Here is an 18,550-nt window from a genome sequence, read left to right as displayed (position 1 = left end):
AAAGAGGAAGTCACGTTCAAAGTGTTCTTTACATGTTCTATGTGCCCGCCACTAGTCTAAACATGATATTCTGTTTTATGTTGTGTTTGTTTGGGTAAAATATGCAATGAATTACAAATTTGAAAAGCAGGCAAATACTTTTTCAGAGCACTGTATATAGAATTACAGTACTTTCATCCCACCGGTCGCACTTTCCATTGATGGGTGTTTACTTACTGAATAACAATTAGGAGCCAACTGGCCGATGTTACAATAGCCCTTAAAATGGATTAGGGTTACGAATGTTTCAAATTTCGCTTTCCTCAAGAAACTTTATTACACTAGACTTAAAGTATGGACAAATTGGTGGATTAAAGACTTAATGATCAAGATACTGATACTGTATTTAAATCAGAGTGTTAAACAACTGTTGAATCACAAATGCTCTGAACATTTTGTTTTGCACAACTGTGAAAATATTAACTATCCATCCAAAAGGTGCATGTTTCAAAAGACAATTGTATAATTTAAAATGAGAAAACCAAAGCAACCACAGACTCACCTCATGCATGTAGGGGTCTACAAGAATTTCAAAGGGCCCAACAGCCAGGGAGATGTTGGGGGCTGCAGTTGGGATAGGTAGGACATAGTGGAACGTTTTCTTCCTCATGTCGTGTGTGTAGATTGTCTCTACTAGGTCACCACATGACACTGCAACCATGGAGGAATCGATGGTGAACTCTAACTTCCATGTGCACAGCTCTGAGTAGGAGTCCACACAAGGGAACCAGAACCTGAGGAAAAGGACAATTAATAAATATTTAATTTCAGATCATAATAATGTTTTTAGCTCTGCTTCAATAAATTTGCTTTCAGTGCTTGCTTTCATCCTTGCTTGTGTTTTTATTATGCAGTATTGGCAAAATATTGTGCTGTGAATCGGAAGTTTGTTTGCAATGTATAAATGTACCTTTAATTTTGTTAATGGCTGCATAAATGCCTAAAATGAAACCAGCACCAATGTCTGTATGTATTTATCAATGAATATTACTTATTGAGCCCCGAAACCTTTTGTGTTTCTGTCTGTTGGGTGAGAATATGGAACAGACATACACACACATATTGTACATACACACATAAACATACATACCTACATATAGACAAACATACATACTATCCAGCAGTGAATCCGTCCGGAACATTCAAAGTACCACACCTTTCATCAGTGACTACAACTATTTGGAAAATTGAATGAATGTATTTCTGAGCCCAATGCAAACATTTTTTCTTCTTGAGCCCGAAATACAACTTCATGCATGACTTCAAACCTTTGCAAAATTCTGCACTGAGAAGTTACTTGGACTCAAGAGACACGAGCAGCTTCAATTACCTGCTTATTACTTACCAGTGGTGCTTTATCAGGCTTTTATCAGGTGCTTTCTTAAATACATTACAATTGCTTGGCAGGAACTTTCATTAATATGCCATTACTTAAACAACCCCATTTGCCATAGGAATCACATGCCAAATGTTCTCCCTCCTTTCTTTAGATAATTGTTTTTTTTTTTATTTTTTGTATACAGTTTGAAGTCACGTTGTTTTCTTGAAATGTCCAGTGTTTCAATTTCTTTCGCGGGGCATTTGACACACTTGACTGATTCTACAGTTTTCATCAGCAGAAGTATCCTTCTTTTTCCCCACTTGGCATGAAAAGATAACTGATAAATAATAAAATAATAAAGTATTCAGTACCTTAGTCAATAGTTTGCAGAGACAACTTTTACAGCTATGCACATTTACAGATTGAAATTTCTGCCTAATATTCTTTGGGGGGGGGGGGGGGGGGGTAGCTGAAGTATAGCATCTGCAGTAATGTACCTCAAGATCTGAACCCCCCAAAAAATAAATAAATAAATACCGAGTGGAGTTGTGGTGTCCGAAGGAGAACACGTGAGCGCCTCTCTCTGCCATACTGCCTTCCACATCATGGATTACAAAGTGGAGACCCCCTTTTGGCTGGTCCAGGGAAAATTCAATGTATACCTTTAAAAGATGTGAATCTGGGGACAAAAGCACACAATGAACATGGTGTATTAGTAACATTGCGACAATCAGATTGCCTCACCGTCTCCTTGTTTCCAGAGTTCAGAAGGAACCTTGATGACCAACTCCCCATGTCCTGCATCAGGGTCCACAGCACTCACTGCCGCAGTATACGCACTCGAGAAATAATTCAGGTTCCTTCTGTTGAAAAAGATAAATCATACCACTCATGTAATCTAGTAAAAACCATTCCACTTACTGTATATGCATGCAGACATGCACAGTAAATTAATTGACTTAACAGTTGTATTAGATCTCTATCTGAAAACAAAATATTGGCCACCAGGTGGCCCAATTGCTCATTTTAAATTGGGTTATCATCAAGCAAAATACCATTTTCAACAAAACAGATCCTATAGTTATGAGTGGCAAGGTAATTAAGACATGCATCCATTATCCAAACCGCTTATGCTCACGAGGGTCGAGGACAACGAAAATATCAACTGGAGCCAAATACACAAGTGAATTGTAAATTGTAAAAATGATTGTTCTGAATATGTTTTCCGAAAAATCATCAGTGCGGCCGTTGCGACCAAGGGCTTTTTAGAGACCAGCCTCATGCCCCATGCCGAGCCCCGGTGGGTTCCTCATAATCGATTGGGGAAGAGAGCCCCACTTGTGCGAGCGTGTTTTGGCAACGAACTGAAACAAATTACCGCGATGTACGTGTGGAAAAAAACCCGGTACACTCACACTTTGTGACATTGTACCCGACTTGAGCCCAATAACATGTTGCACTCGATGCATAAAATATAACACCCTTTTCTTATCAGTAATATGTTGTTAGGCACAATTTCCAAATAATATTAGTAATTTTGTGCCTAAACCTCTGCATAAAAGAAAGGAATTTGTATGATATACAATTTAAGATAATGCCTACTGAAGAACCCATACCCAAAAACTTTTTAACATGCTGTACTTACTGCTTGGACTCACTGTGGCACACTTCCAAAGTAGGGTCATTGTAAATGAATGGAGCTTCAAGATCATTTATTCGAACCCTGTAGATACGGCACTGTTTACTGTTCAACTTGATTCTGTTAAGGTTGGCTACTGTTGGGATTATGGTCAACTCAACATAGCCCTGAGTGACAAAAAGAGGAAGGAACAAAAAATATGTAATTAGTTATTTTTAATTCATCATCATTTGTTGAAACAACCAAAGTCTATTCACTTTATATCATGTTTGCATTGATTCCATTTGACCATGAAATCATCAAAAAGTTACGCCTGAAAACAGTATAAGAACGTGTCAAACAACCTCTTAACTGATTCACTGCCAGACATTTTCAGACCCGCTTTAACACTAACGTTTGAAAAAAATATAAATAAGTTCCTGGGATTGAATGGCTGAACTTTGAAAAGACAAATAAATATGTCAATGGCAGTGAATTAGTTAAATATGACTCTGTGGCTGTTTTTTAGTAGAGATGTCCCAATGTGATTGGGAATCAAGGTGAATCACGTAATTGTCAGATGACTGTTATCGAATAAAAAGATTAGGCTTTTTTTTCTTAGCTTTTTAAGGTAACAAATCCAATGTGTTGGAATATGTTGCAAGCATCAAATTCAAAATTAGAGAATATTTTTTCAAAATAGCAATAACTTTCATCAATTTGAACATTACATATCTCGTCTGTGAAGCGTATTCAATTGAATATGAGTTGAAATGGATCATTGTATTTTGTTTTCATTTACGTTTGACACAACATCCAAACGTCATTGGAATTGGGTTTGTACATACGTTTTCTGACTTAAATGTATTGGTTACACCATTATAACTAAGTGCACAGAAAAATGGTGTTCAATAAACCCTTTCCAACAGATACCCAACCTTTACAGGAAATAAAATCCCTGTTCCCTTATTGTGATGACGGCAGCGAACGAGTTTTGGTTGGATTCGAAACTTCCACTTCAAACTATGAAATTTGTTCTTTTTAGTCAAAAAATTGCTTACCTTGAGGGGAATCCCACATCCCATTGTGGACAAACGTAGAATCCTGGTCTGATATTGCCCCTATTGTTGCTGTAAAAAGTAAATCTTTGTTGTGGATGCCGAAAGCTAATGAAGGTGGCGGAAATGTACCAAAAGTATTTGCTAACCACCAAAAGAAAGTAGAAGAAGAAATGTAAGAAGATGACAGAGAAGTAGTAGTCATGGCAACTAATGTGTGATGTATGTCATTAGTTTGCCACCTCTCATGGCAACAAACAAAGAGACTATCCCCCAAGCAAGCTCGCTAGTTTAGCATGCAGCATCCACCACAAGGATTTATTATTTACCTGTATTTACAGCACCAAAAGGTGCAATAACCAACCAGGATTCGACATTTGCCCACAAAGTGCCATAGGATTGTAATTAAGGTAAGCAATTTTAACCCAAAAATTAAAATTTGCCCTAATCCAACCTGACCTAGTTAGTTGCAGTCAATATGATTAGAAATGGGGATTTTGGGTGCGAGTCATAGTTCTAAATTTAATACATACAAGTCGCACCTGCCTATGAGTAGCAGGACCAGACAAACTGTGAAAAAAGTGTGGCTTATAGTCCCAAAAATACAGTAAGGTTACCAGTGAGGTTACCGAAATATTACAGCACAGCTCTCATTATGATGCAGTACAGTTCATTGCACACAACATGTGTAATAAACACTTCAACTAATGCCGCTCTGACAGCATTAGTGAAAAAGGGGCGACAATAATTGATACAACACTTGAATTGGATCGCATTCTATTAGACACAGGTCTTGTAGGATATCATACTGTGCAAGTATTCATAATGTTGCAGTCTCGGTGTGATACAATTTAGCCTTGTAAAACGTTTGTACTCACAATTACAGATTTTCTCTGGAAGTTGATATTGTTGATGCACACAACCTGGTGGGTCGTAAAAGAAAATGCATGATGGCATTACATAACATTTTCACAACTACTTGCTTTCATATTAGTGATTTCTAGTCAACTAAAGTTACACATTTGTTACTTATATTTAAACTCTCATTAAACTATTCATGCGAACAAAGATAAAATACTTATAATTTAAAGGGGCGCGGACTCTCAAATCCTTTATCCTTTTTTCTGTTCATCTTCGTTCTGTCTTCACGAGACAGCTCGACCTAGTCTCATCAGTTGAGTCGTGTTGGTTGTACGTACGGTGTAGAAAATCCCTCCCAGAAGAGGGCAGACAACACTCTAAACAAACACAATGAGACAAAAAGTGGTTCAACGCCACACAAAAGCATTAAGTGACCGCTCAATGAAGATTACATACTTGTTGGACTCACTCGGAATTGTTCTTCAGAGATCACGATTCCAAGTGTATTTTCTCCATTCACTATGGACGCATCCAGGCATCTATGTTAGTCATAGCTATCAAAAGTGCCTTACAGTGAAAGAGATCAATACAGAACAAATGCCATTCTAAAATGCTTACCGACATGTAAATCGAAACTGCAAAGGTCCATCATGTGCCGCCATTTTACCTTTCGACCTCACGTGCAAAATTCGGAATATTTTCTGCAAAAACTGTCGTTACATAGCTGCAGCGTTTCTGTCAAAAGCGTGAACTTCTCTATAGTTTCAAAAAAAAAACAGGATACAATAATGTTAATTCCACAGCAATGGCGCAAAGCTTATTCAGCAGCGGAAGTCGTACGGCATCTCCATTGGGACAAACCTGGCCGCGATGGGAGCTATTTTTGAAACGACTCTAGTCGTTAATTCGGCACTTTGTATGTACTTGTGTTCAAATATTCTTCGTCATTAATATTATTGTTATTATTACTATTATTATTGTTATTATTATATTTTTATTATTGTTATTTGTTCTTCTCATTCTCTCTTCTTGTTATTCTTCAAACGACGCACAGTGTCTCTCTTCTTGTTTCTTCTTTAATCGACGCGCAGAGTGGCTGCCATCTTGAACCGGGAGTCTCGCAATGGTCCCGCTCCACTTCATTTATTTTTATTGAGACGTTGGACACGTCTCAATAATTTTAATTTTACCTACAGAAAAAGAAATAATAACTTGCTGAATTTTAAAGAGATATTCATACGTGTTGTTTCTTGAAAAGAAAAGGGATGTTTGGCTGTAACTATTAAATTAATATTTTATGAAGGCTCTGATTATAAAACTAACCAAATGTTCCGTATCATAACGGTATGTGTGATGTTTCTTCAAAAAATCCGTGTCAAAATTAGGTAAAGCACAAGGGGATCTCTCGCGGGGTGAGATGGCCGGGACTCCCGGTTCAAGATGGCGACTACGTGTGCACGTCCCCCTCTAGTGGTTATTTATCTCTATTACACTAGCACACACGACGTTCCCATCAAAGCAAATGCATGTACATTCATATGAAGTTGTAACTTACTCATTTCTCAACCAATTGTCATGATGTGTGGGTTTTTGTGTCATTGCCAAAACGTGTGCCATCAGTGCACAACATTTGCCAGAAAGTTAAGGTTTTAAAAAAAGTGTTTGCGAGTCAAAATTTATATTTTGCGCCTCATTAACAATTGTCACTGAAGCAGTCTGTGAAAAGTTAAACCAATTAAGAACCAAAGTCCACGTTGCTCAGCACAACAAAATTAAAGAAAGATAAAATTACAAATGAAACACAACACCTGCATATCCCGCATGAAAATGTACGCAATACATGGGGCCATCTTGTCAGACAAAGAACTTACTCAACCAGAGAAAGACATTTGGATAAAGAGTTGAACTTTGCCACAACACCACAGGTTCCAACTACAGAAGGTGCAGCATTGCCACCTACAGTATATTAAAGTGCAATGACTCGTTATTCTAGTATGGCAAAAAGAAAAAAAGAAAACATGTTTCCAGAGGTCACAGGCATCCCCACTGGCATTGCACCACATCCACTAAGTGGGCCTCACAACCTAATTTGAGGAAAAGAAAGGAAAGTTGTGACATTGTTGAGAATGGGTGAAAGCATCACATGTTTTCTCAAAACATATGAAATAAATGTGTGTGAATGTAAACAAAACCCTAAGATACAATAATTACAAGCTTTGAAAACCAAAAATAAATAAAAAGAAACAGCATAAAATGCACAAAGCGACCAGGTTAAGCAAAAAGCCAGCACTAATGCTTTTGATTCCTACTATGCTAGCTTTCTATTAGCAGATATTGATAGTACTGACCTATCGGGAACTGCATACACCTCTCACTGCACTTTCTCAATTGTGACTGCACAAACAAGTTGCTACGTAACTGTAGGTGAGTCCAGACCAATTGTAATCAGCACTTCTTACTAAAGTCTTACCACAACTAATCAGTGGAATGGTGCTTATCTGGAGGGTAAGCTGTGGAGGAAAAAAAATTGATGTGCTAGAAAAAAAACTGCAATTTTGGAATCAGCATGCCAATCTTAGTTTTAATCAGCATAAAAATCTAACTCAAAAGATTTGGTTTTGTTGTTTAAATTGTTTGCCAGCATAATCAGGCTATAAACGTTCCAAAAGTCAGCTACCATCAACACAGTGTACTTAATTATCGGCTTTATCCACAGGAGACGATTCCTGGCATTTAAGGTATTCCAAAAATACACAAAGGGGCAACTCTCAGACCCCTTGTCAGCAGCATAAACTCTGTGACTTATAATATTGTTAAGTATTTGGCCAACATCTAAGCACCCTTGATGTTCAAAACACCACATCACGTCCAAAACTCAATGGACTGTATTAATAAGGTCAGAGACCAAAAGCTGAACATGAAAAAAACCTGGAAATGAAACTATAGCTTCATTTGATGTTACCTCTCTGTACACTTTCATCCAACTCAGTATGCAATGGAAACTGAGACATTTACTTTGTGATCACAGCCTCAGACAGATTCACATGAAAGGTGTGACACCTAACTGATGAATCAAAAACGAATTGATCAGATTAATCAACAACCAGTTTGATAATTGATTAATGATTAAGAGCCATTGTTTCTGTAGTCCTTCATGAAAGCAGACCAATTATCCTTTGTGTTTTAAAAATTAAGACATTTGCAAACATCTGTGTTTAATTTGGAATGCAATGATTTGATCCGCCCCTATTTTCTGACATACAGACCAAACCAGTACCTAAACCGGAATCAATTTATGGACGAAATCATACTCTGTTTAACCTATTATGAAAACAATTTGCAGCCTTACTTTAATATGAACATGTAGTGTAACCTGAAACAGCACCATAAGTGGATGTCAAACAACTGCAGTAGCGCTTCCTTCACATTAATAAAGGGACAGTTTGTAGAATTTAGTGGCATCTAGTGGTGAACTAGTAGAATGCAAGTGTGTGCATTTTGCAGCACATGCACTACGGTGCCACAGAGAGGCCAAACGTCGCAAGCCTTCTAGTATCCCCCCAAGTGACAAAGTAAGTGCATTACATTTGTTACACAAGCTGGAGACATGATGTTGAGGAGCTACATTCTCTAAGTTTGTCTCATTTGGGTAGCAGGAGCAGAAAGATGGCAGCAAAATATGGCAGCCTCCTGCAGGGGAGGAGCGCCCTATGTAATATAATTAATGATTACTGGACCTATGATTGTACCAAAAAAAAGTATGTTAATGTGATAGAACATATTGTTTTTTTTCATATTATTGAAATTAATAGTGGGGCTTTAAAATGAATCAACATTGAAAAATCAAAACATTGTACACGCTGTCCCTTCAAGCATTGCTCAGAGGTAGCTCACAGTTTCAAAAAGGTTGGTGAGTACATCACTTCCACGCGTATGATTTTGCTTAATTTTTGTTTATTTTGAATTGTTTAATCATTAAACGACACCAAAGAAACACCAATAATTGATTACTAAACAATAATGGGAAAAATGAATTTGCAACAAACTTTCATGCAAAATACAATTGTATCTGATTATTTAATTGATTGATGGAATAATGGATGGAATAAATTCTAAAAATATGCAATAAAGATTCAACCCTATCAAATATGCCACTTACAGGAACTAAACACCACATATTTTCAATATGGGATTTTATTTTCAGACAAGTCAGTCAAGGACAATAAATTGCATTTTTTTGGACTGTGATATCCACAGTGGAGACGACAGGGGAACCAGGATTGAGAGTAAGAGTCTAAATGTTACAGATGGGAAAAACAGATGAAATGAAAATCATACTTATTTTTCCACAGATTACAAAACACAGACAGCATGCATGCACATCTGCATTTTCGATTTCATTCCATTACATTCGGGGACAAACAGTACTACAGACACAGCATTGAGCAGCTTATCCAGTACCATGAGTATGGACACATCTGTCATTTAATAGTAGAAATATATACATCATATGATGTTGTTATAGTATCATTTTAGCATGGTGGTGTTTACACCATTGCATTGTACAGTGCATTTCCATTTTCCACGTGCTGCTGTCAGCTAATGCTTTTGTGTGGCTTTTTCAATTCTGACTTCTAGTCTCTCAAGCAACAGAGGAGGAGAAGCAATTTACTTTGGACAGTTTCACCTTTTAATACCGGTAATAAATATAGACCACTGTGAGCTGCTTGGAAGTCAGACAACAGGAATGTGCTAATCCATCATGTTGTTTTTGTTCCGGCCGAACCCTGGTGTGAATTCTTGTAGCAGGATCAATAGAGTAAACCTCAGTTCTTGTGCGTGTCAGCTGGAAAAATAATTAGTCAGCTCTCTTGATGCTGTCAGTAAATGTTTCACTAGTTTTATATGAGTTATGTGTGGAGTGGGGTGGGGGTGGAAGACATATAAATTCCCCAAAAAGCAAAGCTACCCAAACGGGGGCTGAGAACGGTCCTTGATTTGACTTCGGCATTAAGACACATCCAAAGGTGAGTATACTGTACTGCATGGTGTGTTTCCATCTGTGCCTCAAATGAACTTATTTTACAAGAGGTAGAAGACACAGAAACAACACTGAATATACTGTAGTTAACTAAATTACCTTCTTTTGTTTCTTCAAATATCCAACTACAACCCTCTCATCAGATGAGTCATCCAAGGATACTCTTGATCTTGCTGCTTTCCTCCAGTGTTCATGGTTTCCAGTACACCAGACTGGCAACTTATGTGGACAGTCATCAAGAAGACTATGTCGAGGTACAGTGACTTTTAAATTGTATCATATAGTCACGCGTATGCAAAATTATTATTATTACACTATGCGTTTTTAATATATCAGGTATGACCCGACCTCTTACAGTGAAAGTGGACTAACAGCGTATAAAAAAAATTGTTTAAGTTGTCTACAGTATCATTTGTTACAGCCATTGTTATTGCATATACAGGAATGACAAAATAAGGAATTACGGCTAACAAACACTTCTTAGACTGATTTGATTCAATTCTATACCACTGCAAACTGTAACCACATTCGACATTTTTAAAGCAATACTTCATTAGATCGAACACGTACCAAGCAAAACTGAGTACCTTTGTAGACCTTGACAAATCTAATATTCATGCTTTAATGTTTTGAGATAAGCAATTAAGCAAAATCATTGTTTATGTTTTCTTTTAATTATCTAAACAGCTGCTAGTAACTACAACCAACCATAAATCAAACCCTGTTCTGAGTTATATTATTAATTTGACAACACTGGGTATAACTTCAAAAAGCTAACTTAAAGAAAAGAATGTCACTTTTGGGCCCATGTTGACATTTCAGGTAGTCCTACTGTTACTGCCACACACAATTTCAATCTGATCCAAATCAAAATGTGACCAGTCTTACACTCACAAAACAATCTTTATGGATGGACAGCTATCTTTTGTAGCCCTGGTGGGGTATAACTAAAGCAAAAGCAACCTTACAGTGTGTGGTGCACAAATAAAGTCAGTGATAGTATTAGTTTGTGAGTGACCTATCAAATCAGATGGACCTGCAGTAGACAACAATTTCTGCACATAAGCGGCACGTGAAATGGAAAACATCCACATATCGCCATGTTTAGAAATGTGACAGTTGAGAAATCAAATATCATTGGGTTAATGTGTCTCTCGTATTGAAGTAATTTTCAAGATGGCAAACAGGTTGGATTTGATCTCTTAGATTGTCTGACATTCTGTACTGGAGTATGCCTTATGTGTATGTTAGACTCTACGGGAATGGGTAGCTGTTGAAAGTGACTCCGGCAACATCCTCAAGAGGTCAGACTTACACCACATGATGGAGTTGACGGCAAAGAAGCTCCAGCAAATGGGAGGAACCGTCAACTTAATCGACATTGGTAATCAAGAGGTTAGTTCAAGAGTAAAAAAAAAAAAAAAGACTGCCAATGCCCCGACACAACCCTCTTCAGCACACTGAGAGGCCTCCTACTGTCCCCTTCCTCACACACACGCACCCCCACACACCGACACACGCACACACACGCTTAGTAAAACTACTACTTGAGATATTGAGTGCATGAACATGACCATATGGTATGTTTCATGATTTTATTTTAATAATTCTGTTCAACCACATTTCAAAAGCAATGTCTGATTTTCATCAGTTAATTTTCGTAAAATGTTCATTTATTATTAATATTAAAGTGGAAGTCAACCAAACATATTTGTTCAAGGATATTTTGTATGTAGACCCACTAGTTGAAACAATAAATATTGTGTTTGTGGAAAAAAGGTTAATCCACCTGTTTTTAGCTATCTCTGGGGGAGGCCATTTTGTCAATTCTGTTGACTGAAAATGACATCACAGTTGCTCAGGGCTCAGGAAACGTCCAATCACAGCTCACCTTTGTTCTGAAACTGAGCCATGATTGGTCGTTATCTAAGCCCTGAGAATTTGTGAGGTCATTTTAAGTCGACAGAAGTGACAAAATGGCCGCCCCCTGAGATGGCTAAAAGTGGGTGGATTTTGCTGTTTCACTCATATTCCAGAAAGACAATATTAATCAGAATGCCGTGTTTCAACTAGTGGCCTGCATAGAACATATTCTTGAAAAAAAATATGTTTGGGTTGACTGCACTTTAAGTTTTTTTTTTTTTTTTTTTAACCTTTTACTATTACGCTTCTCTCTGACATGCTAACTACCCACAGTGCTGCTCTAAAATGTTGCACATTTAAATGACCTGTCTGTCTGTATCTGCAGCTGCCTGATGGACAGATCATAATGTTGCCAAAAGTTGTGACTGCTCAATTTGGGAATGACTCCAACAAACACACCGTGTGTATCTACGGTCATACAGATGTCCAACCAGCAAAGCTTGAGGATGGCTGGGCAACTGATCCATTCAACCTAACCGAAATCAATGGTAACGCTTTTCAATGTTTTCTACGATGAAACCAGTTTATTTTTTTACATTCGCTTTTATTGTGTTTTTATATTTTTCATTGTTCTGCTATTGTGCTATTTTCTTTATTAAAACATAGCAAAACATGGTGGTGTTTTTTGGGGAACCGGATCACATTAATGGCATTTCAATGCAAAAGGCAAATGGCAAAAGTTGATTTGAGATATGAATGGTAAAGGCAAATGGCAAAAGTTGATTTGAGATATGAATGGTCTGGGTGCTCTCAGAATGAATTAAGGTTAAAGTCAAGGTGCCGCAGTATATAGCCTACTGTGAAAAGACTGCGTTCTGCACACAAAACAAAACAGACACTAAAAAAATACATTCATGCATTCATGTCTTTTTGTATTTACAGGTAACCTATATGGCAGAGGAGCGTCCGACAACAAAGCTCCAGTTTTAGCTTGGATTCATGCTGTGGAGGCTTACATGTCCCTCAATATGGTGTGCCAATGTCCATACTACCAACACCAATATTGTTTTACCATTTCTTCCAAATGTTTGTCCTGTGATGGGTCAACAAAAAAAAAAAATTCAAGTGTCTTCAAGAGGGGAAGTTTCTCATTGCATTCTCGATTGCCCTGAAAAGAATGAATCGGCGAAACATTCAGGATCGGCCAGTAGGTTTCATGGTATACAGTACAGACAGGACTGTGGGAGAGATCAAACAGTACAGTCAATCCCCAAGGTGCATTTTAAAGTGTTTGGTCTTGGACTCTTGGGTAAACGTTTGAATCAGAAATATTCAGATACCTCGTTGTCTTTATGATTTTATATTCTCTGTTTTTGTTAGGGTACCAGTATGGACCCAAAAGTATGGTCCCAAAATCCAAATCCAATTTCCAAGGTCAATAAACAAGGCAGGTGAGACTTACAAATCAGGTCAGGCGGAAGGCAGGAGCAGTGGTTGGAAAAACAGGCAGGGTCAGAGAACGGGTTGATCTAAATTCAGGTTCAGGTTGGCAGGAGAACACTGCAAAGATGAGTGACAATCTGGCACTGAGGGCAGAGCTGGTTATGTAGAGCTGGGAACAGGTGAGAACATTGAGGCTACAAATGAGGTGTGTCAACAAAGGCACAAGAAATGGCTCATGGGAACTGGGCGTAAAAAGTCACATTTCTGCAACCAGAAGTGCAAACAGCTTGTGTCCAATGAGTGGGATCACGTCATCATAACTTCAGAAATTAAATCAATAATTACAGTAATTAATGTGCAGCTAACCAGGGTTGTAAAGCAGCTAGCAGCGATGGACTGTTCTGGTGCCTCTTGGGAACCTGGCTCATTTGTCAAATCTCCCTCTTTTGGCTGGGTTTTCATTTTCACTTTCTATTTTCACTCTTTAAAAAAAACAACAACAAAAAAAAACAACAACAACAGCTTTTTGAATGAAAAAAACTTGTATCAGTTCTAATGTTATTTTTAATTTGTGTTTTTGCACACCAGGAGTTACCAGTAAATGTGAAATTCATCTTTGAAGGCATGGAGGAAACAGGATCCAATGGTCTGGATGCAATGATTCAGTCACACAGAGACACTTTCTTCTCTGATGTAGATTACATCATCATTTCTGACTGTGGTTGGCTCAGCAGAAAACCGGCTCTAACCTACGGCACTCGGGGCAACTGTTATTTCTTTGCTGAGGTTGTATGAGTGCGTATAGATTCATGAGCCAAACAACAAAAAAGTTTCGTAGCTTTCTTACCTCTTTTTCATTTGCAGGTTGAAGGCCCTAAGCAGGACTTGCATTCTGGTGTTTTTGGAGGCACTGTAATAGAACCAATGACTGATATTATTGGCCTTCTTGGTGAGTGTGGAAATGGAAATCGAATTTTATTGTCATTGTCACAAGTACAGAGCAACTGAATTCATTTAACAGTTGCAACCCCTCCAAGAAACATGAAAAGAAAGAGACATTTAACAGGGGGAGACAGAAATGGGAAGTTGATGAGTTGCCAGATGGCACCCAATTTCTTAAATAAGAAATGGGAAAAAATGGAGTAAGAGAAGGGTAAAAAAGCAACTCCCAAACTAAGCTTCCATTTGGGACATTGGGGGGGCACAGCGTGGTGTCTGGAAAAAACAGCTCCGCACATAGCGACAAAAACAAAACAACAGGGCTACACCAATAAAAATAACGGTTGTTTTAGGTCAGGCCGACTGTAATGTTCAGTCTGCCTTGAGTCTCTCTATGGACTTCTCAATGGGCATCAAATTAGCTGAATTGGTGGTCATTTCTTCGAGATGAGCTGTCAACTTCCCCAAGTTGGCATCCATTTTGCGAAGCAGTTCAGGAATCGCATTCAGCACGCGACTGAGCTCACTCATTGCCTGACAGAGTTGGGCATTTACACCTGTCGTCAGTACCGACGGAAGGTCTGTGGGTTTATCACGGACAGACTCCCATTTTCACTTGCAGACGCCTGACGCTAACTTTGAAACACTGACGGAACAAACGCTGACAGAAGCCATTTTCGGATGTCCCCCCTACTGCCATAAAACCGAAAAGCAAAGACAACCGGCGGTTTGGGGACGAGAAGCAGGAGTAGGCGCAGTAATAGTATCAGAATTAGTTTCTTTTTTTGTGTTAAGTGGTCCAAACTGTTTCAAAATGAATGAAATTGCGTGTTGTTACCCCTGTAAACAGTTTTTTACTGATGGTCCTAAAATAGTGACGAAATGTAATTTAGTGATGAAGGAAGCATATTCAAAATAATGATGACCGAGTGACAGACTGACGATGAGTGTACTTCCGGGTCCGCTGCTGGCATTTGGCGAAAGTACACTGACACTCCCTCCACTGTCGCATGAGTCTGAGCATTAACCACATAACACAAGCCTTCAGTCATGGCAGGCATCTTGCCCGTTTCCAATAATGCTGCCAGCGTCTTCCGAACTTGGCAGTTGCCTGATTTACCACAAACTCCAATCAGCATGTCCAATTACAGTATGTATGCATCCTCGACAGAAAGGATATTGCTCCTCTACTTAATCCAGGGTTCTACCGTATATCCGGCTGCAAATGTTCCGTCAGGACAGGCGGGCTGACCTCTACCCAATCTTCTCATGTAGAAAATTTGATGAATCGCATTGAGAGACCGGATGATAAATTTCATAATGATAGTTTAGCCAGCCCTGCGATTGGCTGGCAACCAGTTCAGGGTGTCCCCCGCCTACTGCCCAAAGACAGCTGGGATAGGCTCCAGCACGCCCCGCGACCCTTGTGAGGAGAAGCGGTACAGATAATGGATGGATGGATAGTTTTGCCAAAGAGACTACACAAGACTAAGTCAGCCAGCAGGGAAGATAAGAACAGGGAGAGGATCAGAGTTTAAGGCATCTGTCTTCGCTGAGAGCTAGAAGACGAAGTTGAGTATTCTAACATTTACATCATTTCTCACTGGACAAGAGAACTTTATGAGTGTCTTTGTGAGTGTTTCACTGTTTTTTGTAACCTTATGTCCTGGACTATAGATAGGAATTTCTACTAATTATGGTGCACGCATCGCTTCATGTCTGAGACATGAATTATCATAAATTGTCCAGAAACTATGAAAAAAGTATTTTAAACACTGTATATGTATTGTTAATTGCAAAAATGTGGTGGTGGTCTATAAGGCAAAACCATAACATCCACATCCTCCACTCTGCAGACACTCTTATAAGCCCAAGTGGTAAGATCTTGATTCCTGGCATCAGGGAGGCTGTAGCTCCCCTGTCTGACGAAGAATGGAAAATGTACCAAGATATCCAGTTTGACGTTGACGACTTCATGACCAAGATTGGTGTCAGTCAGCTCATGTACAATAACAAGGTGGCACATTTAAATATTTCTTCATATTATTGTATCAGACAAGACGAATGCTCCAAGAAAAGTGACTTTGCTGCGTGTAGGTGGACTTGTTGGCTCATAGGTGGCGGTATCCTACCGTCTCCATCCATGGCATCGAGGGAGCATTCTCCGGCCCTGGCACTAAAACCGTCATTCCTGCTAAGGTTACTGCTAAATTCTCCATTAGACAAGTTCCTAATATGGATCCCGTGATGGTCAACAAACAGGTGGGTCTGCTTTGTTACACAATAAATTCCACTTGTCAAGTAACGTCTAATTTCCTTATCAACACTCTACTTCAGGTCACAGAGTACCTGCATTCAGTGTTTGCCAAGAGGAGGAGTCCAAACAAACTAAAAGTCACAATGGAGGTTGGAGCAAAGCCTTGGCTAGCTGACACTCGAGATCCTCTCTATGAGGCCGGCAAAGCAGCTGTTAAGAGAGGTATTGTACTCTATTATTCAGAATTTAATGCAACACATCACCCGCAGTAGGAAACAACAAAATAAAATAAATACTGTTAGCCAGGAGGCAAACCAGAGGAGACCAGCAGGGCTTTCAATTAAGAGTTTACAATTGGAAAACAATTGGAACACATCCCCAATGTAGGTGTAGAGGTTTCTGTAAAGAAACACGGTATGTTTACAAGAATGTGCCACTTATTTGAGGCTAATGCTGTTAGCTAATGCTAAACTGGAAATCCAAACTAACTCAATGCAGCTCTGCTTACCTTTAGGATTTGACAGTGTGTTTCAGACACTGGAGTCCAACAGCCGGACCACGGCTGTTGCTTGAAAATGCCAGATATTTTTCCAGCCTTGCTTCCAAATCATTATGTAAATTTGCTGCGTTGTTCCATTCCAAGTAGTGACATTCAGAACGGCTCACTCACAGTTACATCACAAATGTTTCTGTCTTATGTACACGCCCACGTCCATTCAGGTGATAGAAAGAGATCTACAGAGCTTGAATAGACAAATCATCAATCAGATAGTCACAGATATCCCATAGTACTACCTGCTATTAGTCAATCGTATAAAAAGCATTTGACCTAATTAATTAGAAGCTTTATAAGGCATAAAACTCAATGAATAGGATTTTCAATCAATACTATTTGACACAATAAGCTTTTTTTTTTTTTTTAAATTAAAAAACATTGGCCAACGACGGACGTCATGAAGAATCATAAAGTGCAACATTGAGGTTTAATTTTCCCCAGCTATGAAACAAATGTTTTTCATACAATAGAAAATAGGCGTATATTGAGTAATGCATTTTTTCGGACATACTTTAACATCCTTTACATGATCTTTTTGCAGTTTTCAATACGGATCCTGATTTGATCCGTGAGGGTGGGACCATCCCTATCGCCAAAACCTTCCAGGATGTGACGGGAAAAAGTATCATCATGATGCCCATCGGTGGCTTTGACGATGGTCTGCACTCGCAGAATGAGAAAATAAGCAGGTTTGTGTACAACGTCCTTCACATACCACATTCAGAATGATTTTTGACACTGACATGAATAGGAAGGATACAGCGCTTCAGATTTTCTTTAAGGTTGTTAATAATGAGTGCGGCATGCAATAGTGAAGCTGGGTAAAAATGTAGAGAGTGAGCAGAGAGTCTGGTTTTATTCCTGATTGCAGTACCTTTCCTTTATTAAACCTTAAATAATGTAATAGTTTATCAAGATTGAATGCTAGGTTTTAACCAAGCATTTATTTTCCCTTTCTTGCCAGGTACAATTATATCGAAGGGACCAAATTGTTTATTGCATACTTGTATGAAGTGTCCCAGATTAAGCAGAGCAGTGTGTAAGACATCTCCCGGGCTTCGGTTGGTCAGCAAATTGTATTATTGTAAGTAGACAAAGTCTCACTTGCACAATCAAGGATCACACCGTACTGCATTTCTGTCCTTTGCGCATGTTAGAATTTCTATTGACTTCTGATTGGTAATTATAACAAATCAATTTGTTTGCAGACAAACCAAATTAAAAAGATGTCCACTCAGTCCTACATGACGCTTGATCATTTATGAAAATCAAAGACTATAATACTGTAATGGAAATTTTCCTGACCAGGATACTCCTGGCTATTGAGTCCTCAAAAATATTTTGCATGCTGTCTTCCAAGTAACAGTTGTATGTAATGATCACCAGTCTCCTGTAAGCCCACAGCCACTCTGCTAATCAGAAGACCACATGTGTGGCACCACCAACATATGCATTGTCTTTCCACATGTAATAATTCTCTGCCCACTATGCGGCAGTGTGTGTCCAATTTTCCATTGAGGAATGGTAGTATAATAAATAAAATAAGTCTTTGTG

The 18,550-nt window shown here is 38.7% G+C and overlaps 2 protein-coding genes across 8 annotated transcripts in view; one reads left to right on the top strand and one right to left on the bottom strand.

The window, feature by feature from the left end:
• taf2 (TAF2 RNA polymerase II, TATA box binding protein (TBP)-associated factor) overlaps positions 1 to 5,742 on the bottom strand; it is a 23,473-nt gene extending 17,731 nt beyond the window's left edge. The window contains exons 1-8 of one of the 5 annotated variants that reach the window (XM_086037224.1): positions 5,516 to 5,742; positions 5,367 to 5,451; positions 5,119 to 5,274; positions 4,915 to 4,969; positions 3,006 to 3,166; positions 2,105 to 2,223; positions 1,898 to 2,039; positions 542 to 773 (exon numbers count right to left, since the gene is read on the bottom strand). In XM_086037224.1, the coding sequence (XP_085893350.1) occupies positions 542 to 773; positions 1,898 to 2,039; positions 2,105 to 2,223; positions 3,006 to 3,166; positions 4,915 to 4,969; positions 5,119 to 5,168 (759 nt within the window). In that variant the 5' untranslated portion in view covers positions 5,169 to 5,274; positions 5,367 to 5,451; positions 5,516 to 5,742. Of the gene's footprint in view, positions 1 to 541; positions 774 to 1,897; positions 2,040 to 2,104; positions 2,224 to 3,005; positions 3,167 to 4,914; positions 4,970 to 5,118; positions 5,275 to 5,353; positions 5,452 to 5,515 lie in introns of all 5 variants that reach the window. The other 4 variants (XM_086037225.1, XM_086037223.1, XM_086037222.1 and 1 more) reach the window with 4 other exon arrangements.
• Positions 4,300 to 18,550, top strand: cndp1 (carnosine dipeptidase 1). Of its 3 annotated transcripts, XM_086037234.1 has the most exons (13): positions 9,758 to 9,924; positions 10,082 to 10,192; positions 11,190 to 11,333; positions 12,187 to 12,349; positions 12,744 to 12,832; positions 13,833 to 14,030; positions 14,109 to 14,193; positions 16,040 to 16,200; positions 16,281 to 16,445; positions 16,521 to 16,662; positions 17,538 to 17,685; positions 17,961 to 18,080; positions 18,205 to 18,550. In XM_086037234.1, the coding sequence occupies exons 2-12, from the start codon at positions 10,082 to 10,084 to the stop codon at positions 18,037 to 18,039; spliced, it is 1,485 nt and encodes a 494-aa protein (XP_085893360.1). In that variant the 5' UTR covers positions 9,758 to 9,924; the 3' UTR covers positions 18,040 to 18,080; positions 18,205 to 18,550. The 3 variants fall into 3 exon arrangements, with proteins under 3 accessions (XP_085893359.1, XP_085893360.1, XP_085893358.1); XM_086037233.1 differs by lacking the exon at positions 9,758 to 9,924 and adding an exon at positions 4,300 to 4,446 and having other exon boundaries at positions 17,961 to 18,550; XM_086037232.1 differs by having other exon boundaries at positions 17,961 to 18,550.

The sequence above is a fragment of the Filicampus tigris genome, chromosome 8 (genome assembly GCF_054856515.1).
Source record: "Filicampus tigris isolate MCC_2025a chromosome 8, RoL_Ftig_1.0, whole genome shotgun sequence".
NCBI lineage: Eukaryota > Metazoa > Chordata > Actinopteri > Syngnathiformes > Syngnathidae > Filicampus > Filicampus tigris.
This window is presented reverse-complemented; position numbering and strand designations above follow the sequence as displayed.

Excerpts from the sequence above, each read along its gene's own strand:
- cndp1 (XM_086037233.1), top strand. The coding sequence starts at position 10,082 with ATGAGTCATCCAAGGATACTCTTGATCTTGCTGCTTTCCTCCAGTGTT. Across the intron at positions 16,663-17,537 it reads CAAAGCAGCTGTTAAGAGAG|TTTTCAATACGGATCCTGAT; the intron begins GTATTGTACTCT and ends ATCTTTTTGCAG. Across the intron at positions 17,686-17,960 it reads CAGAATGAGAAAATAAGCAG|GTACAATTATATCGAAGGGA; the intron begins GTTTGTGTACAA and ends CTTTCTTGCCAG.